This window comes from Syngnathoides biaculeatus, chromosome 13, assembly GCF_019802595.1.
Source record: "Syngnathoides biaculeatus isolate LvHL_M chromosome 13, ASM1980259v1, whole genome shotgun sequence".
NCBI lineage: Eukaryota > Metazoa > Chordata > Actinopteri > Syngnathiformes > Syngnathidae > Syngnathoides > Syngnathoides biaculeatus.
This window is the reverse complement of record NC_084652.1, coordinates 27,375,904-27,403,903: the sequence shown is the minus strand read 5'-3', so window position 1 is coordinate 27,403,903 and position 28,000 is coordinate 27,375,904. Positions and strand designations below refer to the sequence as shown.

At 40.3% G+C, this 28,000-nt stretch overlaps 1 protein-coding gene across 5 annotated transcripts; it reads right to left on the bottom strand.

Annotated features, from left to right (window-relative positions):
• Positions 1 to 28,000, bottom strand: LOC133510968 (intraflagellar transport protein 20 homolog B-like). Of its 5 annotated transcripts, none has more exons than XM_061839515.1 (6): positions 27,435 to 27,999; positions 21,737 to 21,874; positions 21,573 to 21,658; positions 21,385 to 21,488; positions 10,308 to 10,382; positions 1 to 1,768 (listed from the first exon to the last, which is right to left on the bottom strand). In XM_061839515.1, the coding sequence occupies exons 2-6, from the start codon at positions 21,861 to 21,863 to the stop codon at positions 1,681 to 1,683; spliced, it is 480 nt and encodes a 159-aa protein (XP_061695499.1). In that variant the 5' UTR covers positions 21,864 to 21,874; positions 27,435 to 27,999; the 3' UTR covers positions 1 to 1,680. The 5 variants fall into 5 exon arrangements, with proteins under 5 accessions (XP_061695499.1, XP_061695500.1, XP_061695501.1 ...); XM_061839516.1 differs by lacking the exon at positions 1 to 1,768 and adding an exon at positions 4,308 to 4,872 and having other exon boundaries at positions 27,435 to 27,981; XM_061839512.1 differs by lacking the exon at positions 1 to 1,768 and adding an exon at positions 6,378 to 6,574 and having other exon boundaries at positions 27,435 to 28,000.

The following is a 28,000-nucleotide window of genomic DNA, read 5'->3' as shown; positions in this document are numbered from 1 at the left end:
TGTTTTCAAAATGTTTATTAGCAACGTCAAGTACAAATCTTTGGCATACTCCCCATCTGTGAATTTAAACAAGAATCCTCTCCACAAAGGCTGTACATTCTTGTTGAAAACTATGGAACTCATATTTTTTTCTTTGAGCGACCATTGTCAAAAGCGTTTCCATAATTACTTGTTCCACCCGGGTCAGTGTTCAACCCTTCTGCGCCTGCGCACATCTACCACCACCAAACTATGGCAACCCCACGATGACAAACTGTCTCTGCATCTTTTGCGTTGCCTGCACAACAGAATCACATGTATAGTATGTCGTTATGAGGGCTCTGCATGCCATAGGTCCCCAATCGCTGGTTTATAGGATATGTTATGTGTGAATTTGGAATAAATCCCCTTGGTCAAACATGCAAAATATAATGAAGTTGTATTGCGTTCAAGACACGAAGGCAGTGTGGCGTCCGTGAATTGGTGTCTCGTCCGAAAGCAGCAGTACTAATAAAAACCTCCATCGACAGCCATCCTCGTCCTTACAGGAACGTATTAGAAATCCGCGTCAGACGAAAGCTATCCTCGTCCTGATAGGAACATTGTAGAAATCCGCATCTGACGACATAATAGAGTCCTTTTCTCAGAATGAAACAAAAGACCCACATCACAATAACTTCTCAAGTACGCAAGTCAGGGGATGCATATGTAAGAAAGTAAAATAAAGAGAAGAATAAAGAATCTTCTTTTCCTTTCGGCTTGTCCCATTAGAGGTCGCCACAGCGTGTCATCTTTTTCCATCTAAGCATCTCGTGAATCTTCTTTAACACCCACTGTCCTCAAGTCGTCCCTCACAACATCCATCAACCTTTTCTTTGGTCTTCCTCTTGCTATTTTACCTGGCAGCTCCATCCTCAACACCCTTCTACCAATATACTCACTCTGTCATCTTTGAACATGTCCAAACCATCGAAGTCTGCTTTCTCAAACCTTGTCTCCAAAACATCCAACTTTGGCCGTAGTTACCCATCACTTCTTTATCACCCCTGTTTCCTTCGCCAACATGTCCATTGAAATCTGCACCAATGACAACTCTCTCTCTCTCTCCTCTCTCTGGGATGCTCATGACAACTTCGTCTAGTTCCTTCCAAAATTTCTCTTTCAACTCGAGGTCACATTCTACTTGTGAGGCATAGCCGCTAATCACATTATACACAATACCCTCAATTTCAAATTTCAGCCTCATCACTCATTCTGATACTCTTTTCACCTCCAAGACATTGTTTGCCAGTCTTTCCTTTAAAATAACCCCTACTCCATTTCTTTTCCATCTACTCCATGGTAAAAGAATTTAAACCCTGCTCCTAAGCTTCTAACCTTACTCCCTTTCCACTTGCTCTCTTGGATGCACAATACATCAACCTTTCCCCTAATCATCATGTCAACTAACTCCTGAGCTTTTCCTGTCATAGTATCAACATTCAAACTCCCTAAACACAGTTGTAGGGACTGTGCACGCCTCTTCTTTTTCTGCCGACTTAAGTCACTTTCCTCCTCTTTTTTGTCTTTAACCTACATTACCTGAATTTATACCTACGCCTTGCAAATAAACAGTGCTGGGGGCGGGCCTTGTTAGCCCGGGCGATGAAGTATCAGTTATAGAAGTAATTTGATGAACGCTCATATATGTTTGGCACAGTTTTACGCCGGATGACCTTCCTGCCGCAACCCTCTTATCCAGGCTTGGGACCGGCGTACAGGACGCAGAAGAATTGTGCACCCCTTCGGGCTGCAGATAGACAAAAACAAGCAATCAAATAAAGTCAGTACATAAGATAAAGAATTCACACACTACCTATGTTAAAGTCAGATAAAAGCTATCAAATATACAAAGTCAACACATAAGATGCACAATTTATATAGTACTTAATCTACAGTATGTTGAAGTTGAAGACTGACAAAAGCTATCAAATGAAAATTCAGCATATAAGGTACAAAAATCACACTGTGTGAAAATATAATGGAAATGATGATTCAAAGGATATGTGGATGTAAGGACACGTTATGAAGAACACGTTTGATGCTTCTTCAAAAGCAGTTTGACCGCAAACTCGTTGTTAGCAGCTAAACTAAGGTGGTCTGGACTTGTAGGCACTTTTAAATTGGTATAAGTACAGCAAGTAAGTAAGTACTCACGGTCCTCGTAAACAAAACGTAGGTTTTGCAGGTCGTGTAAGTACTCACTATTGAATGTTTACCTACTCAGTAAATATTTGATTACATACGTTGCTTGATTTTCACGAGCTAGCTTAGGCTAGGCCACGCAACTTCAACACGAAGGCAAACGGCTCCAATTTGGGTACTAAATTTATACAGATAATGATTTTAGTCCACTGAAGTCATCAACAGGGTGTCCCACGTTGAGTACAACATTTGGTCCAAATTCAGCAGGATTTAGTTATTGAACGGTCGCGCAGGTCGGAGCCTCTTCGATTTGTTGTCACCAGTTCGGAAACCGGAAGCCAACCGAAGAATGAAGAATGAATAATTAAAATAATATAGTCACACATACCTCTAGATTAATTTCGATAAGATCCATGATATTTAATTTGCCCCGCATGGGTCTTCCTGAGTATGCCACATACATACAAAAGACTTGTAAAAGGGTTACGTAATCGCACAAATATGGGGCAGTCAGTTTGAATATTTAATCGGGTCCCTCGAACTCCTCGTGTGCCCACTCGTCTGTCTCTGTCGGGGAGTCTGTTGTTAGTGGATAAGCATATCGTCTAAATATGGCTTGAAACAATATGATAAAATATGCTCTGCTGTAGAGGCTGCTTTTCATTTGGAATAAACCTGTGGCAAAGTATCAATTATTGGGTTAAAAATAATGAGTATTTTTCATTGAGCAATCCCACAGTCATTTTGAACTCCCATGAATATTCACACGTCATATGATTGCAGACTGTTGTGGTTAACTCACTGTTTCCAATAATGTGAGTTTCTTTTATTTCCTCTGTTCGCACAACTATCACAGACTCAAGATCAGACCTTCAAGTTTGCAGGAATCCAATTACCAGTCGTGTTCATTTTAGTGTTCACAATATTACATTTTCATCAAGTGTTTTGGAAAAAGACACGCATCTGCCGTGGCGCTCCATCACCAGGAGATATCACTCAACCCATACATTGTCCTGACCAGGCAGTCCAAATGGTGTCCTTTTTTCGTGGTCAAGAGGCCACTTGGGCTGTGGGTCCATCTGGGAATGGCTGCTCATGAGTTGAGCACAACAATGGCACTCATGGCTGTCCAGTCTTTCCTCTCATGTTCTGACTGGTAAATGTCTTGTTTCCTGCCCTTGCGATGCTGTGGCAACATGAGCTGAGTTCGCTGAACTGTTTGGTATCATCTTGCTGCCTCATATTCGTTACAGATGCGAAGGCCAGTTGTAATAGTTGTCCCAAGCGCTAATGTTTTTTTTTTTTTTCCCACTCATTTTTTTTATGTCGATCATTCTCGGTTGTACTTCGTCACAGTCATATTACATATACTGTAGGCACATACTCTGAATGTAAAATTCCTAAACCTGCCTTGACTCAAACCTGAGATCATTTTCTCCCTCATAACCTCTCAAGATGTAAAATACAAATGGCTGCATTGCTACCCTCTACTGGCTCATGTTCTTCAGTACATTTGCTTACAAACTAAAATTCATTCATGAGGAGCATCAGATCGTCAAGTAATAATATATACAATGTTCCATCCATTTTCTGAGCTGCTTATCCTCACAAGGATCGCGGGAGTGCTGGGGTCTATCCCATCTGTCAGGGCAGGAGGCGGGGCACACTCTGAACTGGTTGCCAGCCAATCAGAGGGCACACAGAGACAGACAACAGTTGCACTTGCAATCACACCTGGGGGCAATTTAGAGTCATCAATTAATGACAAGTACGTCAGTTGGAGTAAATGGTCGGAAACTGAATGAATCAATGAAATGAATACAAATGCCCACAGCTTCTTCTTCTTTCTTTCGGCTTGTCCCTTTCGGGGTCGCCACAGCGTGTCATCTCAGATGAACGCATATATATGTTTGGCACAATTTTTACGCCGGATGCCCTTCCTGACGCAACCCTTCTCAGGGAGTGGAGGCCCCAGTGGGATACGAACCCACAACCCCTGGTTTACCAAACCAGTGCTCTAACCACTGAGCTACAGGGCCTCTTTACAAATGCCCACAGCTGAAAATGATTAAATTATTTGCAAATCATTTAAAGAAACATTTTTAAGAAATGTACAGTAGTTGATAAAAAGAGACAAAAAAATAGGTATTTTTCAAAATAATTTAATCAACTCAGAAGTCAATAGGTCAATTTAACATTGACAAAATCTATATGAATTTGTTTACGCTTTTAATGAATGTAATTACAGAGGCCAAAAACTACTGGTGACATTCAAACCTGGATAACTAATCTAAAAATGTCTTACTTGTTCTGGCTCTGAGACTCTTAAAACATGGAAACCAAAGCCAACTTGAATACAGTGTCAGTATGCAGAAACTGTTTACTGACAACGTATGTGTTACCCAATTGATCGTTACTTAACCAGTTAAAATGTAGATTTTTCTGTATTCATACATAATGTATAGATGTACAGATTTGTAGATGGATGTACAGATAGACATATAGAGATAATGACGTCCACGGTATCAAAATGCAAACACAGAATTTACTGTCCTTGGGCTCCAGACTTTAGAACTCAAGCATACTTAAAAAGGACTCAATTCCAACCAAGAAGTGAACCTGAACATGTGAGACCACTCTTCCACCTGAACAATGAGAGTCTCCATATTTTGAATGCCTCATACAGGTCTGTTTGGCTTCTTTCATCAACTGAAAAGAGAAAAATGTGAACAAATTCAAGCTCTGCATACTCTCACAATGCACACTCCACCTGCCATCCTAGAGTCACAGATGTCAGAAAATATCCAGCCCTGATTCTATTCTATTTACATCCACTATTTTTCCACCATTTACTAAAATCAATTATATGGATGTAAATTAGTGCCACCAGGATTTTATTTTTGAAATGCCACAGAAAACAGGATTTGAATTTGAAATGTAAAGTGATCACATTTTCAATAGTTGCAACAATTCGCTGTCTGAAATTCAACCAGCTACAATTTGCTGTCTAAAATTCACCGTCGGCGCCACCAGGCAGGGTTACTTCAGATCAGAACTGAACACCCAGCCAATCGCAGTTACACTTTCTTAGTCACGTGACATAACTGGACAGATGAAATGGTCAGATAGAGATAAAAAGGTGCTCCCTTTGAAATTTAGAAAACAACATAGCAAACTAACATTTTGAACAAGTTAAACTTTAAAACCGCAATTTCCATGTTATTAGAAAAAGGAGATAAGCACCTTGGATTTACAAAGAAAAATGCTTTGGTCTCTGGTTCTATTTGGTGGTTGAGGCGTCTAAATACCCACCAAACCCACCCCAATGCTTGGAATCATTCAGTGTGCATAGGAAAACCATTATCAGATGTATGAGGTAATCAGGTTTACAGTATATTGAAATGTGATTTATAATAGGCTAGGCGTGACATGATCAGGATCATGATCACTGAGTTTAAAAAAAACTAACCATAATTCAATCACAAGACTGGCTATTTAAATGACTTGGTCATTTAAGGGATGTACTGTACTGTATAATGAGTACCATATTTTCACAACTCTAAGGCACACTTAGAACTCTTACATTTTCTCCTAAATGGATGAGTACCTGATATGGGAACCGACGTCCAAAATTTAGAACTGACTGGGACTATTTCCTACTGACACGCTAGTAACATGAAGGAAAAGCGGACGTGTGAGAGGACAGCATGCGGACGTTACAAGGGGAAGTGGGAGCGTGGGACACACGGCACACCCCCTAGAAGGTATATAATGCCGGTGAGTGTTTTGTGCTAAACATCGTTTTGGCTAAGGATCCCCAAAAATGGGACTAATGAAGAGACACATTTACGAAGCACAGTTTAAACTGGAAGCCATCAGTTACGTGGAGAAACATGGGAATCAAGCACCCGTGAGAGAATTCAAGATCAACGAATCCATGGTGCTTAAGTTGAGGAAGCAGGAAAACGAGCTTTACCAAGTCAAGAAGACTGAGCTGAGTTTCCACGCGAACAAGGCGAGGTGGCCGGAGTCGGAAGAACAACTTGAGCAATGGCTTAATGATAAAGAACAAACAACTGCCGTGAAAAAAACCGCAGCATATTAATTCAGAGTTTCTATTATTCCAGAAGGCTTGACAAAGCAACTTAATTCACTGGACATCGGTGTAAACACGGTGTACAAAATGAAGTTGCAAACGGCGTGGGAGCAATGGATGATGAATGGCGAACACAGCTTTATTATAAGGCAGTGGAGATACACCTCAATTTGTGAATCGACTGTGCATCCTTGGGCTAACGTGTCTGCTTCCATTCTTCTTCAAAAAGCAAGCATCATATCTGAGGAGCCGCACAGCAAGGAGATTGACAATGACGAGAAGGAATCTGGCGTGTTTGAAGGAGAACTTGCCCAGCTGTTCATTTTGGAAAATAAGGATTGTGTGATTTGTGGATGAAGATTAATTAAAAAAAATAACATGAGTACGTACATTGTTAAATACTTGAATAAAGAACAACCAACTGAGTGTTGCTACAGGTGCCATTTTCAATTGCGCGCATGCATGCAACATTCCGTCTGTCTGTATGTTTTAAGATAGTGGAAGGCCTCCCATGCAGATTTTAACCTGTGGCTGTCAATCTTCTTTTCCTTCTTTCGGCTTGTCCCGTTAGGGGTCGCAACAGCGTGTCATCTTTTTCCATCTAAGCCTATCTCGCGCATCCTCCTCTCTAACACACACTGTACTCATGTCCTCCCTCACAACACCCATCAACCTTTTCTTTGGTCTTCCTCTCACTTTTTTGCCTGGCAGCACAATATCATCTGCGAACATCAAAATCCAAGGAGATTGCAGTCTAACCTCGTCTGTCAGCCTATCCATTACTACCGCAAACAGGAAGGGGCTCAGCGCGGAACCCTGATGGCAGTCCCACCTCCACCTTAAATTCTTCTGACACACCAACGGCACATCTCACTGCTTTTCTGCTGCCCTCATACATGTTCTGTACTATTCGAACATATTTCTCCGCCACACCAGACTTGCACATGCAGTACCACAGTTACTCTCTTGGTACTCTGTCATAGGCTTTCTCTAGGTCTACAATGTAGCTCCTTCTGACCTTCTCTGTACTTTTCCACGAGCATCCTCAAGGCAAATTAAGCATCTGTGGTACCCATTCTAGGCATGAAACCATACTGTTGTTTGCAGATACTTCTGTCCTGAGTCTAGCCTCCACAATTCTTTCTCATAACTTCATTGTGTGGCTCATCATCTTTATTCCTCTGTAGTTTCCACAGTTCTGAACATCGCCCATGTTCTTAGAAATGGGAACTAGCACACTTTTCCTCCATTCTTCTGGCATCTTCTCTCCCGCAAGTATTCTATTGAATAATTTGGTCACAAACTCCACAGCCACCTCACCAAATGGCTTCCATATGTCCACAGGTACAGTGAAAAAAATGGGTATTTGAACGGTATGTCATCGGGACCAACTGTCTTTCCATTTTTCATTATGTTCAGTGCCTTTCTAACTTCTCCCTTCTCAAAGTCACTTCTCGGTCATTCACGCTTGCCTCTTCTATTCTACCTTCTCTCCCATTTTCTTCATTCATTAACTTCTCAAAGTACTCTTTCCATGTACTTAGTACACTAATAGCACCAGTCAACATATTTCCCATCGGTATCCTTTATCACCTTTACTTGCTGGACATCCTTCCCATCTCTATCCCTCTGTCTGGCCAACCTGTAGAGCTCCTTTTCTCCTTCTTTCATATCCAACCTGAAGCACGTCGTCATTTGCCTCTTGTTTAGCCTTCGCAACCTCTACCTTTGCTCTACGACGCATCTCAATGTATTCCTTACACCTCTCCTCAGTCCTATCCGTGTCCCGCTTCTTCTTTGCTAATCTCTTACCCTGGATGACTTCTTGTATTTTGGGGTTCCACCACCAAGTCTCCTTCTCCCCTTTCCTACCAGAAGACACCCCACGTACTTTCCTGACTGCCTCTCTGAATACGTTGGCAGAAGTATTCCAGTCTTCATCTAGAGCCTGTCTCACCTCTTTCCGGAAGGCCACACAACATTCTTGCTTTCTTAACTTCCACCACCTGATTCTCTGCTCTACCTTTGTCTTTGTAGTTTGCCTACCCACTACCAGAGTCATCCTACAAACCACCCTCCTACACACCACCGTCTCGTTTTTAGCAAGCTAAGCTAAGGAATACTAGGCCGATAAGCAAATTTAATTTGGCCTTTCCACTCGGCCAACTTCTTATTGGTACTCACTATCCTCGTGGTATACAATACGTGGGTTTTGCAGGACGTGTAGGTACTAGCGTTGGATGTTTTCCTCTCCTCAGTAAGTATTTGAAAACAGACGCTTTCGTTGTTAGCGGTCCCAGCTAGGCTAACTTGGGTTGAGCTACTTCGATAGGACTCCAATTTTAATAAATAATCTAATAATTTAATATGCAACCTTAAATGATATCTGATGAAAATCTTTATTTTAAAGTTACAGTAACAATGACATGACCTATCTCATATGTTATTTTCAATGAGTGGCCTTCCCTTTTAAATACTTGAATATGGCCTTCCCCTTTAAATACTTGAATAAAGTACAACTGAACTCAGTGTTGCTCCCGGTGCCTTTTTGAATAGCGTGCATGTATGATCCCGTTATGTTTTAAGCTTGTGTCGCTATATATCTACCCATTTGCGTTGCAGCGCTATATGTATGTATGTATAGCGTTTGAAGTGAATGTTTTGTGTCTATTTCATCATTCATCATTTTGGTTGTTTTGTTGTCTCCTGGTTTTGCTGTTGTTTCCTGTGGAGTAATTACAGTGGTACCTCGGTTTTCGAACGTCTTGGTTTTTGAACGAAAATTTATAATTTTTTTGCTTTGGTTTTCGAACAGAAATCGGTATTCGAACACACGGACCAGATGACCTACGCTAATTTATTAATGTGCTTTCAAACGCACCCCCGAAAAAAGCGCCGCAAGCAGTTGACTCACACACTCCTCTGCTCGGCCACAGATCTTGGACGAAGTCGAAAAGTTGCTTATTATTTTCGTGAACGAGCAGCAGTTAGCTGGGGGTAGTGTTGGCGAGGAAGGGAGGAGATGTCGTCTGATGAAGCTGAAGGCAGGAAGGATGTCTCAAGTGCCGATATTAAAGCTATCTGCGCTAAATGGGATGACATCCATAATTTTGTAGAACTTCATCACTTGAATAAAGCTTAATGTTGCAGACCACTGCAAAATTTTAATGACGTTATGAGCCACTTCAGAAAAGTGCTTAAAAGATGGCAGAAACAAACAGATTCGTTCTTTGTGAAAAAGCAGTGAGTCACCCCCACCGAAGACATCTGAAACTTGTTTTGCATTGCTTTTTTCTTTTGTTCCATTAACCCTACCTCTAGTTGCAAGTTAATTTTTCTTTTTACGTTCCGTACTTTCTGTGTAAATAAAACATTTGTTTCGCCCCTGATTATTGCTTGTTTAAAGTTATTCTGCACTTTTGTTAATAATAAAAAAAAAAGATTTACAAGGCTGGGGGCCGAGCCGCTACAGATAGGACAATGCACTCCCAGCCTAGCATACTCTACTAGCCTAAAGCATACATTTTAAGCAAAAAATAACTATTTCTTCAATTATTTAATTATATAAAGTATTTAAACTGTACATGTAAACCTCCTATGTAGTTTATCAGGAAAAGCTAAAAAAAAAAAAATTGCTTAAAAAACATTTTTAGGCTTGGAACGCATTATTTCATTTTCTATTCATTGTGATGGAAAAACATGATTCGGTTTTCGAAGGTTATGGTTTTCAACCAACCTTCTGGAATGGATTGTGTTTGAGAACCAAGGCACCACTGTATTTTGGTTTGCTGTAAAACTGGGTGAGGATGGCGTGTTGACTGGTGACTTGTTTGCACCGGTCGTCGTGAGGGGAAAAAAGTATAAGCTTGTTCTTCTGCTTACAAAAATTCATTATCATCATTAAAGGCTAGAATAAGTAATGTTTGGCAGACAGAGTTTTCAGTGAGATGTTGCCTGTTTTTGGATAATGTATAGTTTGAAATTGTGATGTGATAGTTGATGGACACAATCGATATGTACTGTTGAGAACACAAAACCACATACTTACTGTAAAATAAACTGGTTGATAAATTCATTCTGCTCAGATTCCACTTTAGACAAGGCATCACATTCAGTGCGATACCTGAAACAAGGATATATTCAGTAATGACAATTTTATTACATGTAAAAATAATCAGATTAATAATACAACATGTCAAATGATAGGTTTTCTTGATTTGAAAAAAAAAAGTGTGATAGTGCAACAGTGATGCTGAATGTCGTATAATATCAGGGAATGCACGAGTCGATAAAACCTGAAAAACAGTAGGGCTACTGAATATCATATGGATTTGTTTATTTCCATAATTACATGAAAAAGGTCAAATATTTATAATTATAGAATCAGAGCCCACACTTCAAAAATTTTCATGTGTTCATTTTTACATAATTTCATAACATTGAATCATGAATTTAAGAAAATAGGATACAGTGTTCCCTCGCTACAATGCGGTTCACTTTACACGGCCTCCCAATTACACGGATTTGCGTGTGTGTAATATTTTACAGTGGGGCAGGCTTTTTTTTTTTTTTTTTTTTTTTTTACAGTGTAGACTACACATTGTGTTCTATCTCATGTTTGGCTAAGGGAAACCCTGCATCGTGTTCTGCGTTCGATTGGCAAAGGGACAAAAGACTATTGTCAACCTCCCTAAGTACTGGGACCGCGGATGGTGATCCCGCGGCGTTCCGGGACACCAGCAGAACACGTTGCGGCTTTCTAGAAAGCTCCGACATGTTGTGCCCACATTGTGCCGCTGGGGCGATCCCGGGCACCATGATCATCTCACCACTGTTTTGTAAACTTTGCCCTTCATCCTAGCAGAGACTCTTCTGTTACATAACATACCAGACACCTTCCGCCAGCTGTTCCAACCTGCTTGGACCCGTTTCTTCACTTCCTTACCACACTCACCATTGCTCTGGATTGTCTAAATATTTGAAGTCCTCCACCCTCACTATCTCTTCTCCCTGAAGGTTCACTCTTCCCCCTCACCTTTCTCATTCAATCACATATATTCTGTTTTACTTCGGCTAATCTTCATTCCTCTCCTTTCCAGTGCATGTCTCCATCTTTCTAATTATTCCTCTGCATGCTCCCTGCTTTCACTGCATATCACAATATCATCTGCTGTGTACATAATGGTCCAAGGGGATTCCAGTCTAAACTCATCTGTCAGCCAATCCATTACCACTGCAAACAGGAAGGGGCTCAGAGCTGATCCCTGATGCAGTCCCACCTTCACCTTAAATTCTTCTGACACACCAACGGCACACCTCACCCTTGTTCTGCTGCCATCATACATTTCTTGTACTATTTTAACATACTTCTCTGCAACAGGCATTAAACTATACTGTTGCTCGCAGATACTTACTTCTGTCCTGAGTCTAGCCTCCACTACTCTTTCCCATAACTTCATTGTGTGGCCCATCAACTTCATTCCTCTATAATTCCCACAGCTCTGAACATCGCCTTTGTTCTTAAAAATGGGAACTAGAACACTTTTCCTCCATTCTTCAGGCATCTTTTTTCCCCACGAGTATTCTGTTGAATAAGTTGGTCAAAAATTCCACAGCCATCTCTTCAAATTGCTTCCATACCGCCACTGGTATGTCATCAGGACCAACTGCCTTTCCATTTTTCATCCTTTGTAGTGCCTTTCTGACTTCCCCCTTAGTAATCATTGCCACTTCCTGGTCCTTCACACTTGCCTCTTCGAGTCTTCTTTCTCTCTCATTTTCTTCATTCATCAACTTCTCAAAGTATTCTTTCCATCTATTTAGCACACGACTCCCCTTTCCGACCAAAAGACACACCAAGTACTCTCCTGCCTGTCTCTCTGATGACCTTGGCTGTCGTAGTCCAGTCTTCCGGGAGCTTCTGCTGTCCATCGAGAGCCTGTCTCACCTCTTTCCGAAAGGCCGCACAACATTCTTCCTTTCTCAGCTTCCACCACATGGTTCTCTGCTCTATCTTTGTCTTCTTAATCTTCCTACCCACCACCAGAGTCATCCTACACACCACCATCCTATGCTGTTGAGCTACACTCTCCCCTACCACTACTTTACAGTCAGTACTCTCCTTCAGATAACATCGTCTGCACAAAATATAATCCACCTGCGTGCTTCTACCTCCGCTCTTGTAGGTCATTATATGTTCCTCCTTCTTCTGGAAATATTGTACTCTAAAATTGTTAGGTCTACATAAATGCGCAAATACACATGTATTTAGTTTTTTAAATATTGCTTGGCTCTTTTGAAATTATGTTTTAAAATATTTGGCATTTATGGCTCTCTCAGTCGAAAAGGTTCCTGACCCTTGCTCTAGATGGACAGGAAGAGCTCCCAGAAGACTGGAATACTACTGCCAAAGTATTCAGAGAGGCAGGCAGTTGAGTACTTGGGGTGTCTTCTGGTAGGAAAGAGGAGAAGGAGACTTGGTAGTAGAACCCCAAAATACAAGAATTCATCTAAGGAAAGAGAAGAAGTGGGACACGGAGAGGACTTGAGGAGAGGCGAAAGGAATACATTGAGATGCGTCGTAGGGCAAAGGTAGAGGTGTCGAAGGCTAAACAAGAGGCATACGACGACATGTACACCAGGTTAGATAAGAAGGAAGGAAAGGATCTCTACAGGTTGGGCAGACAGAGGGATAGCGATGGGAAGGATGTGCAGCAAATAAAGGTGATTGAGGATAGCGATGTAAATATGTTGACTGGTGCCAGTAGTGTGCTAAGTAGATGGAAAGAGTACTTTGAGAAGTTAATGAATGAGGAGAATGGGAGAGAAGGTAGAGTAGAAGAGGCAAACATGAATGACCGGGAAGTGGCAAAGATTATTCAGGTCGAAGTTAGAAAGGCACTGAACAGAATGAAAAATGGAAAGACAGTTGGTCCCGATGACATACCGTTCAAATACCCATTTTCTTCACTTGTACCTGTGGACATATGGAAGCCATTTGGGGAGGTGGCTGTGGAGTTTGTGACCAACTTATTCAATAGAATAATCACGGGAGAGAAGATGCCGGAAGATTGGAGGAAATGTGTGCTTGTTCCCATTTTTAAGAACATGGGCGATGTTCAGAACAGTGGAAACAACAGAGGAATAAAGATGATGAGCCACACAATGAAGTTATGGGAAAGAATACTGGAGGCTAGACTCAGGACAGAAGTATTTGCGAGCAACACTATGGTTTCATGCCGAGAAAGTGTACCACAGATGCATTATCTGCCTTGAGGATGCTAGTGAAAAAGTACAGAGAAGGTCAGAAGGAGCTACATTGTGTCTTTGTAGACCTACAGAAAGCCTATAACAGAGTACCAAGAGAGGAACTGTGGTATTGCATGCGCAAGTCCGGTGTGATGGAGAAATATGTTAGAATAGTACACAACATGTTTGAGGGCAGCAGAAAAGTGGTGAGATGTGCCGTAAGTGTGTCAGAAGAATTTAAGGTGGAGGTGGGACTACATCAGGGATCCGCTCTGAGTCCCTTCTTGTTCCCGGTAGTAATGGATTGGCAGACAGATGGGGTTAGACTGGAATCCCCTTGGACCATGATGTTCGCAGATGATATTGTAATATGCAGTGAAAGCAGGGAGCATGCAGAGGAACAATTAGAAAGATGAAGACATGCACTGGAAAGGAGAGGAATGAAGATTACCCGAAGTAAAACAGAATATATGTGATTGAATGAGAAAGGTGAGGGGGAAGAGTGAACCTTCAGGGAGAAGAGATAGCGAGGGTGGACGACTTCAAATACTTGGGGTCAACAATTCAGAGAAATGATGAGTGTGGTAAGGAAGTGAAGAAAAGGGTCCAAGCGGGGTGGAACAGTTGGGGTAAGGTGTCTGGTGTTGTATGTCACATAAGAGTCTCCGCTAGGATGAAGGACAAAGTTTATAAAACAGTGGTGAAGCCGGCCATGATGTACGGATTAGAGACGGTGGCACTGAAGGAACAACAGGAAAAAGAACTGGAGATAGCAGAAATTAAGATGTTGAGGTTCTCGCTCGGAATGAGCAGGTTGGATAGGATTACAAATGAGCTCATTAGAGGGTCAGCCAAAGTTGGATGTTTTGGAGACAAGGTTAGAGAGACTTTGATGTTTTGGACTAGGGTGCTGAGGATGAAGCTGCTTGGTGAAAGAGTGAGAGGAAGACCAAAGAAAAAGTTGATAGATGTGGTGAGAGAGGACACGAGGACTTTGGGTGTTAGAAGCAATTTAGAGAGTTAGAGAATGCAGAAGATGGGCTTAGATGGGAAATGATACGCTGTGGCGACCCCTAACGGGACAAGCCAAAAGGAAAAGAAGAAGAAGTTGGTCCTGATGACAAACAGTCCCTTGAAAAGTATCCGGCCCCCTTGAACTTTTCAACTTTTCGCAACATTTCAGAATTCAAAGATCTTTTTTTTTTCTTTTGCAAGAATCAACAAAAATGGGACACAATCGTGAAGTGGAATGAATTTACTGGATATTTTATATTTTTTTAACAAATAAAAACCTGAAAACTGGGGTGTGCAATGTTATTCAGCCCCCTTGCATTAATACTTTGTAGCGCTACCTTTTGCTGCAATTACAGCTGCAAGTCGCTTGGGGAATGTCTCTATCAGTTTTGCACATCGAGAGACTGAAATTCTTGCCCATTCTCTCTTGCGAAACAGCTCGAGCTCAGTGAGGTTGGATGGAGAGCATTTGTGAACAGCAGTATCCGCTCTGTCCACAGATTCTCGATTGGATTCAGGTCTGGACTTCAACTTGGTCATTCTAACACCTGGATATGTTTTTTTGTGAATAATTCCATTGTAGATTAGGATTTATGGTTTGGATCATTGTCCTGTTAGAAGCCAAATCTCCATCCCAGTCTCAGGTCTTTTGCAGATTCCAACAGGTTTTCTTCCAGAATGGTCCTGTATTTGGCTCCATTCATCTTCCTATCAATTTTAACCATCTTACCTGTCCCTGCTGAAGAAAAGCAGGCCCAAACCATGACGCTACCACCACCATGTTTGACAGTGGGAATGGTGTGTTCAGTGTGATGAGCTGTGTTGCTTTTACCCCAAACATATTTTGCATTGTGGCCAAAAAGTTCGATTTTGGTTTCAACTGACCAGCACACCTTCTTCCACATGTTTGGTGTGTCTCCCAGGTGGCTTGTGGCAAACTTTAAACGAGACTTTTTCTGGACAACTTTGAGAAATGGCTTCATTCTTCCATAAAGACCAGATTTGTGCAGTGTACGACTGATTGTTGTCCTGTGGACAGACTCTCCCACCTCAGCTGTAGATCTCAGAAATAGACGCTTCATCCAGAGTGATCATAGGCCTCTTGCCTGCATCTCTGATCAGTCTTCTCCTTGTTTGAGGTGAAAGTTTATAGGGACGGCCGGGTCCTGGTATATTTGCTGTGGTCTGATAGTCCTTCCATTTTGATATGATTGCTTGCACAGTCCTCCTTGAGATGTTTAAAGCTTGGGAAATCTTTTTGTATCCAAATCCGGCTTTAAACCTCTCCACAACAGTATCTCGTACCTCCCTGGTGTGTTCCTTGGTCTCCCTGATGCTCTCTACCCTTTAAACAGAACCCTGAGACTATCACAGAGCAGAGACTTGATTACACACAGGTCGATTTTATTCATCATCAGTCAACACTGGATCGTTCAGAGATCCTCACTGAACTTCTGGAGTGAGTTTGCAGCACTGAAACTAAAGGGGCCGAATAATATTGCACACCCCACTTTTCAGGTTTTTATTTGTGACTGTATAAAATATTCAATAAATTTCATTCCACTTCATGATTGTGTCAGACTTGTTGCTAATTCTTGACAAAAAATGTAATTTTATATCTTTGTTTAACGCCTGAAATGTGGCGAAAGGTTGAAAAGTTCAAGGTGGCCGAATACTTTCACAGGGCACTGTACCTGGTATGGAAGCAATTTCGAAAGGTGGCTGTGGAGTTATTGAACAACTTATTCAACCTAATACTAGCAGGAGAGAAGATGCCAGAAGAATGGAGGAAAAGTGTACTAGTTCCCATTTTTAAGAACAAAGGCAATGTGCAGAGCTGTGGGAACTATAGAGGAATAATGTTGATGAGCCACACAAAGTTATGGGAAAGAGTAGTGGAGGCTAAATTCAGGACAGAAATAAATATCTGCGAGCAACAGTATGGTTTCATGTCTAGAAAGAGTACCAAAGATGCATTATTTGCCATGAGGATACTCGTAAAAAAAGTACACAGAAGGTCAGAAGGAGCTACATTGTGTCTTTGTAGACCTAGAGAAAGCCTATGACGGAGTACCAAGAGAGGAACTGTAGTCCTGCATTCACAAGTCCGGTGTGGCGGAGAAATACATTAGAATAGTACAGGACATGTTTGAGGGCAGCAGAACAATCGTGAGGTCTGCCGTCGGTGTGACAGAAGAATTTAAGGTGGAGGTGGGACTGCATCAGGGATCCACTCTGAGCCCCTTCTCGTTCTCGCTTGGAGTGAGCAGGTTGGATAGGATTAGAAATTATCTTAATAGAGGAACAGCCAAAGTTGGATGTTTTGGAGACGAGGTTAGAGAGAGCAGACTTCGATGGTTTCGACATGTCCAGAGGCGAGAGAGTGAGAATATTGGCCGTAGTGTGCTGAGGATGGAGCTGCCAGGCAAAAGAGCGAAAGGTATTGGTATAGAGAGCGAGAGATTTAGGCATAGATGGAAAAAGATGAAGACACTGTGGCGACCCCTAACAGGACAAGCAGAAACGAAAAGAAGAGTTGATGTCAGCCCCAAGTCTGTGTTTTCAAATCCAGATTAAAAACTTCATGTTTTATGAAAAGATGTGTGTACCAACAAAGTCATTTTGCACCTTTAATAGGAACAAACTGTGGTTCAATGCCGATTTTGTGAATAATAGAAGAAAAAGTGGTGAAACTAGACAAGATTTTCTCTTTTCCGAGTGAGAAAGGTCTAGTCTGAAACCAAAGTCGAAAGTGCAGGATGAGATGTGTGTAATGTTAAAATTTCACCTTGGCACAGCCTGGTCGAGGATGAAAGCACAGACAACACAGTTCACAAAAAGCTAATTCTGTAGGTTTGGTTAGAAATGTATTTTTTTTTTCGTTTGTTTACATTTTCATTGTAAGGTTGCAAACAAATAAAATTGTTCTTAAAAACGTTCTGATGGGAATGTAAATGCTGTAATCTGAATCTTTTAAGCCATGTAACTTCAGAGATCTGACCACAGTGCATACGTCTGATGTTGCTTATAGTCAACAAAGGGAGCACTCACGGGCTTAGTTGATGTTAGCCTATTTATTTCGTTGCTTGATTCAGGTGTGGCAAATATGTCGATCGCATACACAAGGTTTGTTCTAGCAAGGTGGCCTCCTATTTATGGTCTCTCTTTTGCTTTCTCTTACGCCCAAGTAGATTTTGGGATTCAAAAAAAAAAGTCTGGGCACCCATCATAGACACACTCTTAAGGCTGCAAATGGGAAATTTGTTGAAAGGGGTGTGTTAAAAAAATAGTGTGGCATTCAGTTAGTGAGGTCATTAATTATGTAATAAACAGGTGTGAATCAGGTGGGTTCTATGATGAAGCCAGAACCCGTTGAATATGCATTTCTCCTTGAAAGTCTGGGGAAAATGGGTCGTTCAACACATTGTTCAGAAGATCAGCGCACTTTGATGAAAGGTTTGATTAGAGAGCGGCAACCTTATAAAGACGTTCAGCTAAAATGATCTGTACTGTCTTAAAAAGGAGAGAAAACCAGAGACACATTGCCGAAAATGGAAGATAACCATCAAAATGGATCCCCAAATAACAAGAATGGCAAAAGGCTCACCCAATGATCAGCTCCAAGATGATCAAAGATAGTCTGGTGTTACCTATCAGTACTGTGACAGTGAGAAGACATCTGTGTGAAGCTAATCTATTTGCAAGAATACCCTACAAAGAATCCCACGATCTGTTAAAAAAAAAAAGGCATGTGCAGAAGAAGCTACAATTTGCAAAAGAATACAACAGGCCTAAGGAGAAATGGAGGAACATTTTGAGGACTGATAAGAGTAAAATTGTTCTTTTTGTGTCAAGTGGCAGCAGTTTCTGAGACGATCCCCAAATATCGATCATGGATTGGTTTCCATATGTAAAACTTCGTTTAGAGGTTATGTTGCCTTATGCTGAAGATGATGTGTCCTTGAAATGACAAATACACTCGTAAAGTGCAAAATCTTGGTTCCAAACAAAAAAAGGCTAACGTGATGGAGTGGCCAACTCAATCCCCGGACCTTAATCCAATGGAGAATTTGTGGGGTAAAAAATGCAAAGTCACTAAAAGGGCCACTGACACCTAAAATATAACATTTTGTATGTTTTTAACTGAAAAGAATCATCTGAAATGGTCCCATCCGTTTTTTCACGGCAAGTCTGAATTTTGTCGTAGGAAGACCAAAGAGAAAGTTGATGAGAAGTTGTGAGGGAAGACATGAGGGCAGTTGGTGTTAGAGAGGAAGATGCAGGAGATAGGCTAAAATGGAAAAAGATGACACGCTGTGGCGACCCCTAACGGGACAAGCCGAAAGGAAAACAAGAAGATTGTTTTTTTCATCTCCCAGCAGGGAAAGTCTTTCTTGGACATTGTGTTGAAATTAGAAGTGCATATCATATGCATATACTGTAATCTAAATATGGCTCGAAACGATAGGGTAATATTGCCCCAGTCACTTCACTCGATTGTGAGATGTTCTCTTCTTCGAAAAGTGCTTCCGTGTCAGAAGGGACGTCGGAAAAATCCCAAAATCTCCCTTGTTCCTCTCCCATAGCAGGTGCCTCTACATGTTTTCTATAGCGACTGTCCCAGTGTGACATCTGCAAATGAATGGAATGAATGTCGAGTGAGACTTCCGCAACTTTGTGCATTAATGACACGCTGTGTGCTTTTTTTTTTTTTTTGGATAGACATTGAAATGAATAATAATAATACATGTAGTTTTCATCATTTCTATTTTAAAATGTATATTGGGCTGTCAGTGGCCCTTTAATAAATGTAAATGAACTGTGGAATGTCGTGTATCCCATTGTGTACGGTTTAACAACACAAACATCTGATCACAAAAGTTACATGCCCAAACAGGAAGTGATATCATAAGACAACAGAAATTTACACTTTATTTAGTATTTTCATTGTAATATTTCATTTTCATGATTGGACTTTTTTCCTTTTTCAATGTGACTACTGACCAGCCCGTTGCACCCTTATTGACCACTAAAGCAACCTCCAAATTGTAAATTTATATTTTAATTCATATTAATGTACACACTCCATTTAAACAATAAAAATGCAGAAACATAAGGCAACGTAAATGTGTATCATTTACCTTTTGGGTTGCAGTGTGATGACATCGTTCCGCAAAAGTTACCCTCTAACATTTGACAGGGTAATGGACATTTCCGACCTGTCAATCACTCGTACAATAATAGCCAATCAAATAGCCACATTTTCTTAACTCTTGACACGCTCCTGCCGCCATGTTGTCCCACATGCAATACTGGTTGTCATTAGCGTGCACTTGGAAAAGTTAATGTTACGAAGAAAATGGTTCTCAGATGCGCTTGGGTAACGTGCAATTCTGATGAAAGATATCCTGCTAGGTTACAAGGGGCCTGGTTGATTCATTTTCCAAAAGCTAAAACACAGTTGACGAAGTGTCTACGATGGATTCAGGCTTGTGGTAGATTGCACATACAACTAAATATGAACAATATCAAGAAACACAAGGCTGGATGTTCAAATGTAAGGGAAGGAGAAGTATGTTCTCTGAGTTTGATTTAATTAGTATCAGTGCTTTATACATTGCAGAACAACTTTCACTTTGTTAGTGTATAACTAACCTACTGAATAAAGTGTGTAATGTTTTATGCCAAAGATCGGATTAGTGATACGTAAATGCGTCATGCAAGAGAAGTGTCTAGTTGCCCATTTGTATCACATCAGACTTTTAAGAAAGAGCACTGGGTTTGATTACGAGCAAAGTCAAACTTTTTCTTCTGGTGACTTCAGTACTGACTGAGTTAATCACCATTGTTTAAATGCACTTGTAGAAAATCAAACCTAACTCACTTATAAAGACTACAATGGTATGACTCATGATCTTTCCAAGTAAAATTTACTCACCCCGCTTTACATGTGCAGTACGATTCCACTATTTTATCCTGTTGGATTTTAATATGAAGTTTGTGAGGCGTCAAACGTTCTTGCATCGATCGGCAACATTTTGCTGTAACTGTGACATTGCGTCATGCTCCGTCCAAAATCTTACTTCTGTGTACATATCCTTGCATGAAATAGTTGAGACCTCTCTGTAGAACTCTCTTGGACAGGTCTGACGCATTTGGCAAAAAACATACCGCAATATTATCTGGTATACATGAAAGAGAATCGACTTCAAACCTGTTCTTTTCAGTCGCCATTTTGGAAGCTTGTGGGACGTGGCAACTGAAGCTAAGGGGGCAGAACTTAAGATCGCCAGTCAGAAAAGTTCATTCTCCAGTACCGTCTCAATTTTTTTCTATTATCCGTTGCCTTAGCTTTGTAATGGTAGTCACTCATTCAAAAATACTATCTGCCATTTATTACATTTTTATTCTTTAGGATAGTCATAATAGTCGACTGAGCCATACGACACTCGTCAGCAAGAGCCTCAACAAATACGCACCCTATTTTTGTAATTAGTGATTACCTTCTTCCTTAAATCCACTGTAGTTCGCACAACTTTCCTTTTTTTTAATCTTGAGAAGCACTCGTGAATGTGCATGCTCACACTATGACTGCCTGACAGACTCGAAGTGGGCAATGGCATGTCTAGCCATCGCCTCGTGCACATTCAGCATTGCTTGGCTTGACTCGGCTACGCATTCAACATAGGTTCAGCTTTTGTCGGGTGTTCGGATTCTAAGAATTGGGTCAAACACCGAGGCATTTTTTATGCTGCCTTTTGGATCCAAGTCCGATTTATGCAACCCCTGAGTCATTCGAACTCCAAGGTTCCACTGTACTTATGCTAGTAGTTTTGTTCTAACATTAAGTTTTACTTATTTACCTTTCAAGTTGCATCTTCTTCTCAGCAATGAGAGCTTGAAGCTGCTGCTGCAGTGTCTCTCTTTGCTTTGCCACCAACTTCAGCAGGTTTCTTGCTCCAATGGACTTAAATAGGACAATCCATGACACAAGTGGCACTTACAAAGTGATGTCTGTCAACATCAAGAGTGAAAAGAAGCTCAAATTCACCTTTAACTTTTCTTTCTCAGTTTCTTTTGACAACTGATCCACAAGCTCAATTAGACATCCAACTTTTTCCTGGAACCTTCCAATTTCTGGAAAAGATAAGACTATTAATTGTGTTTTCTGTGGATGGAGGAATGAAGATTTATGTCGAACAAAATAGTTCTTACTCTCGACAAATTCTCTGCAATCATCCTTGAGTTCTGAGGTCTTTTGGCTGACATCTGGTTCTAGTGCTCGAAGTTTGTTGAGTTCGTCAAAAAAAATGCCACTTTCTTCTATTAAGTCTTGAGCCATAGTAAAGGGGCCTAACACAGTGAAATAAAATGATGTGTCAAAGATGACTGACCATCAAGTGACTGTGTAAGTAATGTTGGGGTTTAAGCTCGCAGGACACCTATATTTCAGCGACTGAAATATTTCAGACAAAAATGGCCAAAATGTTTATTTTCAGTTTTGGACAGAATTACTTTCATTACCAATATAAAGAATTTCAATGGGGTGTTGTTATGACAGCAACATGACCATGAATTGTCCATTATTTTGGAATTAAATCGGGAAACAATCTTCTATTTTCCCATTTAAATGTAATTTTTCCAGAGAGAGGATGAAAAAAAAATGGATGAATGGATACACACATGTAAGCACAACACTCCCCATTTACTATTTACGGCGATGCGTGCATGCAAACCCTCCTAGGCCACGCCAGAACCTTGATATGCTTCTTTCGGATCCACTCCTTGGTTTGCAATTTAGGAGGCTGTTCAAATACATATTTTCTTCACTGCATCATGGATGTTATCGCAATTAATCTAGAGCGATGTGTTACGTGTGACTCATTTTAGTTATTCATTCTTTATTCTCTTTCTTTTCCTTTATTTTACTTCTGTGTGGCAGCGACCTATGTGAGTGGCTGCCACAATGCAAGCAGTTGCGTTTTTGATCGAAGAAACCGGCGAATGCGGCCCTGATCTTTCCCCCAGCCATGATCGGTCGGGAGAGCCTCAGAAAACCAATGACCATCATTCCTTGCTGGTCCCACATGCACCTGCGTGCTAGAGATTGGCTGGATGACGTGCATTCGCCGGTTCAAGTGGCAGGAGAGTTAGGAGCAGATCAAAACAGAACTTTCCTGTTCCATTTCTTTTTGTTTTATTTTAGTCCATCTTTTCCTTCAACAAAACCTGCTTTAGCAGACTATAGACTCATTTCAAATCTCCCATTCATAGCCAAGATTCTTTAGAAGGTTATTTTTAATCAACTCAGCAATTTCTTGAAATTAAATGGACTTTTTAATAAATTTCATTTAGGTTTCCAAACTCATCACAGTACAGAATCTGCTTTTATCAACGTGCTAAATGATATAAGGTTGAATACTGATTCAGGAAAGGTGTCAATTTTGGTGTTGTTGGATCTCAGCACAGCTTTTGATAGGGTCTTCTTCTTCTTCTTTTCCTTTCGACTTGTCCCGTTAGGGGTCGCCATAGCGTGTCATCTTTTGCCATCTTAGCCTATCTCCTGCATCTTCCTCTCTAACCCCAACTGCCCTCATGTCTTCCCTCACCACATCCATAAACCTTCTCTTTGGTCTTCCTCTCGCTCTTTTGCCTGGGAGCTCCATCCTCAGCATCCTTCTACCAATATACTCACTCTCTCGCCTCTGAACATGTCCAAACCATTGAAGTCTGCTCTCTCGAATCTTGTCTCCAAAACATCCAGCTTTGGCTGTCCCTCTAATGAGCTCATTTCTAATCCTATCCAACCTGGTCACTCCGAGCGAGAACCTCAACATCTTAATCTTAACAGCTTTTGATAGGGTAGATCACAAAATAGTGCTAAACAGATTGGAAGGACTAAATGCCTAGAGGAGAGGAGCTACTTTACCACCATTGGAGATGCTCAGTCTCAGCGAATGGCAATGACCTACGGGGTCCCTTAAGGGTCAGTTCTTGGACCTCTCCTGTTCAGCCTGTATATGCAACCCTTGGGTCAAATTCTTCAAAACTTTAATTTTGACTACCATAGCTATGCAGATGACACAGTTATATTTAGCAGTGTCTCCAGATGGCTATAGTTCAATTGAGGTATTGTGCCAGTGTCTAAATTAGATAACTGGACGAGCCAAAATTTTCTTCAACTAAATCATAATCATAATAAGACTGAGACAATTGTTTTTGGCAAAAAAGAAAAGAGAATTGCTGTTAGTAAACACCTGGACTCTCTATCTTTAAAAACCAAAGATCAAGTCCGAAACCTTGGTGTTCTGATTGATTTTGACCGGACTTTCAACAATCACATCAAATCAATTACAAAAACTGCCTTCTACCATCTGAAGAACATATCTTGAGTGAAGTCTTGTATGTGTCAAGCAGACCAGAAAAAGCTCATACATGCTTTTATCTCAAGTAGACTAGACTACTGTAATGGTCCTCTGACTGGACTTCTGAAAAAAAAAGAGTATTAAACAGCTGCAGCTCATTCAGAATGCTGCAGCTCGTATTCTGACCAAAACAAAGCGGTCAGAGCATATAACTTGAATCCTAAAGTCCTTGCACTGGCTTCCAGTCAGCTTTAGAAGAGATTTTAAAGTTCTACTACTGGTCTATGAATCATGAAATGATTTAGGTCCTGAATACCTGAAAGAAATGCTTACGGAATTCAAACCCAGTAAGGTCTGAGATCGACTGACTCAGGTCAAATAGTGGAGCGCAGAGTCCAAAGCAAACATGGTGAAGCAGCATTTAGCTATTATGCTGCACACAAATGGAATAAATTGCCAACAGAGGTGAGGTCAGCCCCAAATGTCAATGTTCTTAAATCCAGGTTGAAGACTCATTCTATTTTCTCATGCCTTTTAGGGTAATTCCACATTTTAATTATGTTAATTGCTAATTGTTAATAGATCCACTTTTTGATTATATTACTTGCACTGTATGTGGTTTTAACTGTTTTTTTTGAAAATATTTCGTCTTTTTTTTTATCCCCTTTTAAATGTTTTATCTCTTTGTTTTCAAATGCCTTTAATCGTGTAAAGCACATTGAGTTACCTCGTGTATGAAATCCGCTATACAAATAAATTTGCTTTGATTTGCTTTGTTTCCGCCTGAGGACCATTCCCCAACAACCAGATGATCTGAGTCACACAGTGCAATTGTTAGTGCCCAATAATTTGGGGGAAATTACAACACAAAACCCAAACTTTGCTTTCTCTCATGCTGATTGAACGCATTAAAAGCTCACACACATTTATTCTAGCCCAACAACCAGACACCAACCACAGATGATGTCCTTTCTTCTGTTTTCGTACACCTTGTTTTCTTTTACCAGTAGTGTTAATTCTACATTCATTTTGCAGTTTGGAGTTGTGTGTTCCTGTGGATTACATTCCCTATAAAAGATTTCACTCCCTGTCGTGGTTTTTTGAGTTTATAAAGTACAATCACTGTACATTACAAATTTGTATCTCAGAAATGTAGCAGCCTTTATGATTCTGAGACTGATAAAAGTTTTCTCGTCACTTTGCCTAAATGTCACACGTATAGAAATGAGACCCGGTGGCCATGAAGACAAAGTTAGACATTAACGTAAAAATGTAAATGATACTAACTGGACTTGAAAACCTATGCAAAATCCGATACTCCAGTAAAGTGTGCAAACATTAAATATTTCTATATTTTTGACTGATTTATTTATAGTTATATTTATTAGGCCATTGTAGCTAAGTTAGCAGTTTACAGAATTTCTTATTCAATTTGTCATTAAATACATTTTATTATTACCCTAATTAAAAGAAAATTTCCACATTCTATTTAAAATCCAAAATCAAACTTTTCTTTGTCGTAAACATTGATACGCAAAGAGATTCAAAAGCATGCAAGAGAAAATATTTGGGTGCAAATGTATCTACCTTACAAGGTTGATTCAATGGATACATTTAAATAAATATTGATGCTTTCATTTATTAATTTTGCAGAAATTGTTGTAAAATTGAACAGTATGCTGAAAGTTTTATCCTATTACATAATATACTGCAATAACTGTCCTGAGGTAATGATGAATGACAATTGATAATAAATCCCATAATTTCTTTTGAAATGAATTTTTATAGACGTGAGACAGTGCAGTCAAAGCTATAAATGTGATTTTAATTGGCATAGTTCGATAATTAAATGCTAGGTGTGAGTCACTTTTATATTTTCATTAAAGTAAATTGTGTACCATTATTTTGCAGGAAACATGCTTACACATTAAGTTTGAATGGTTGGTTTATAACCTCTTTTGGTGTTTTGGCTTTCACCCTCTGGATTCGTATTTTTGGTTTTGGTCAAGAATTTTCATTTTGGTGCATGACTAGAGAAGTATACATAGAGATGTGACCTTACTGCAACCGTGTTAGTGAAGACTAATCAATTTTATGTTACATTTTGTTTTGGTTTTGTTCTGAACGGCACACAAAAAAAAATAAAAATGAGGTTTCAGGAGTGGCCAAGTCAAAGTCCGAATTTTAATCCAATTGAGATGCTGTGGTGTGACTTTGAATAGCAGTTCATGTTTGACTACCCCCCAATATGGTGAAGTTGAAACAATTTTGCAAAGAACAGCAGGACAAAACTCCCCCAGAGCAATGTGAAAGACTCATCAGCAATTATCCCAAAAGCTTGATTTCAGTTATTGCTGCCGAGGGGAGCAGAACCCGTTTTTCGGTTGAGGGGGAAATTTCAAAAAGCGTCAGAAAGGTTTGGATTTTTTTGTGTGTGTGCCTTAATAAACTGAACTGATATTTGCAAAGTGCATTTTGTATTTCCTCGGATTGTCTCTGAGTGGTATCAAACTTGTTTTTATTCCAAACCTGTGTGATAGATGTGGGGGGGGGGGGGGACATCAGGATATATATGATTACTGTTACATAAATGAGCGTAAGTTTGATAGAATTGGATAAAGGATTATACGCCATCTAGGTCAATGATTGTGTGGTGGAACACTCGCCTGACTTTTATGCAGGCAGCGTGGGTTTAATTCCCTCGGTGTCGACATGTGCCATGTGACTGGCAACCAGTTCAGGTTGTCGTCTGTCATTTGACTTAAGTATAGGCTCCAGCACCTAGTTCCATGATCCTTTTCTGAATAAGTGGCTTGAAAAGTGGATGGATATATTCCACTTCTCATGTCAAAAATTTGCCATTCTTTTCTGCCCAGAAATCAATGTAAATCATCAGGAAATATGAGTGCAAAACCTTGAATCTTGGGAGAAAAATCTTACTATTTAAGACGGAATGGATTGGTTTCCAATGACATCACTACCACCCTTAGATCAATCGGATAAATTAACGACAGAAAAAAAAAATTCACATTTCACCGATCACCTGTGTTCTCTGACCTCTATGACACACAAGATGGCAATTGGAAACCTATCTATTGTTATATTTTCAGTGCCCTGTCCGCTCTAACCTTACAAGAATCTTATTTTTGTGACCCAACTGAGGGCCCAATGATTGTCATTATCAAACTTAACATAAAACAAAAAGAAAAATTATCACTCAACGTGATTTTTACGAGAAATCCCAATTTTCACAATTGATACAAAAACAGACTATACCAACCGAATTGAAAACTGAAAAATTGGCCGCACAGGGGCTTTCTCAACAACGTGCTTTGGAACTAATTATTACCTTGCGCTAAATGAGGGAAAAGCGATTTTGGTTGACGTCCGCTATTTATGGGTTTAAAAAAAAAACAGGAGAAAATGGCGCCCGTCTTTCTGGATTTAATATTCGTACTTTGTTCTCTAAACGGATTTGTAACTCATATGATAGCGTTACTAAACCCTCAACGGCAAGTCAAACTTCATGGTCTGAGTCAAATGCCTACCTGCTTCGAAAGTGTGAAACTAAACAGTTGCAATGGAGCATTCACCTATTCCTTGATTTCTGTTGCAGAGGACTGTTCAAAACGGTACACTACCGGAAATCACTTGGTTAGCGGCTGGGGAAAAAAAAAAAAAATCCAAGGGATGCCTCCATCGGTATGATAATAGGTAGATAGCTACTTTGAAGTTTCATGCCCACAACACTAAAATAGGAAGGTCGAAGTCGTCATCGGATTCCATGTAAACTAACTAACTAACGAACTAAATGGGGGGGGAGTACTCGGCGTATTTGACAAATTCAAAAATAGAAACGGCACAAAAATCGGTTGAGAAATCTGCAAGTTACAATCAATAATGCTGATGAGGATAAGCGGTCCAAAAAATTACAGTGTGGACGATTTCAATGTACATGTATTGTCTTCGATTGGACCGTTGCCCCTCAAACTATGGCCGCCACGAATGCACGTTATCTAGACAGCTAGTAGCAATTTTGTTTCTTCTTCTCATTGTTCCTGTTTCTTTTCTCCTACACTAATCCCTCGTTTTTCGCAGTTAATTGGTACCAGAC

What these genes read in the sequence shown, in the direction of transcription:
- LOC133510968 (XM_061839512.1), bottom strand. Translation starts at nt 21,863, where the DNA reads ATGGCTCAAGACTTAATAGAAGAAAGTGGCATTTTTTTTGACGAACTC. An exon ending in AAGAAGATGCAACTTGAAAG is followed by an intron (nt 10,383 to 21,384) that starts GTAAATAAGTAA and finishes TCCTTGTTTCAG; the next exon opens with GTATCGCACTGAATGTGATG. An exon ending in ATCAACCAGTTTATTTTACA is followed by an intron (nt 6,575 to 10,307) that starts GTAAGTATGTGG and finishes CAAAATGAACAG; the next exon opens with CTGGGCAAGTTCTCCTTCAA.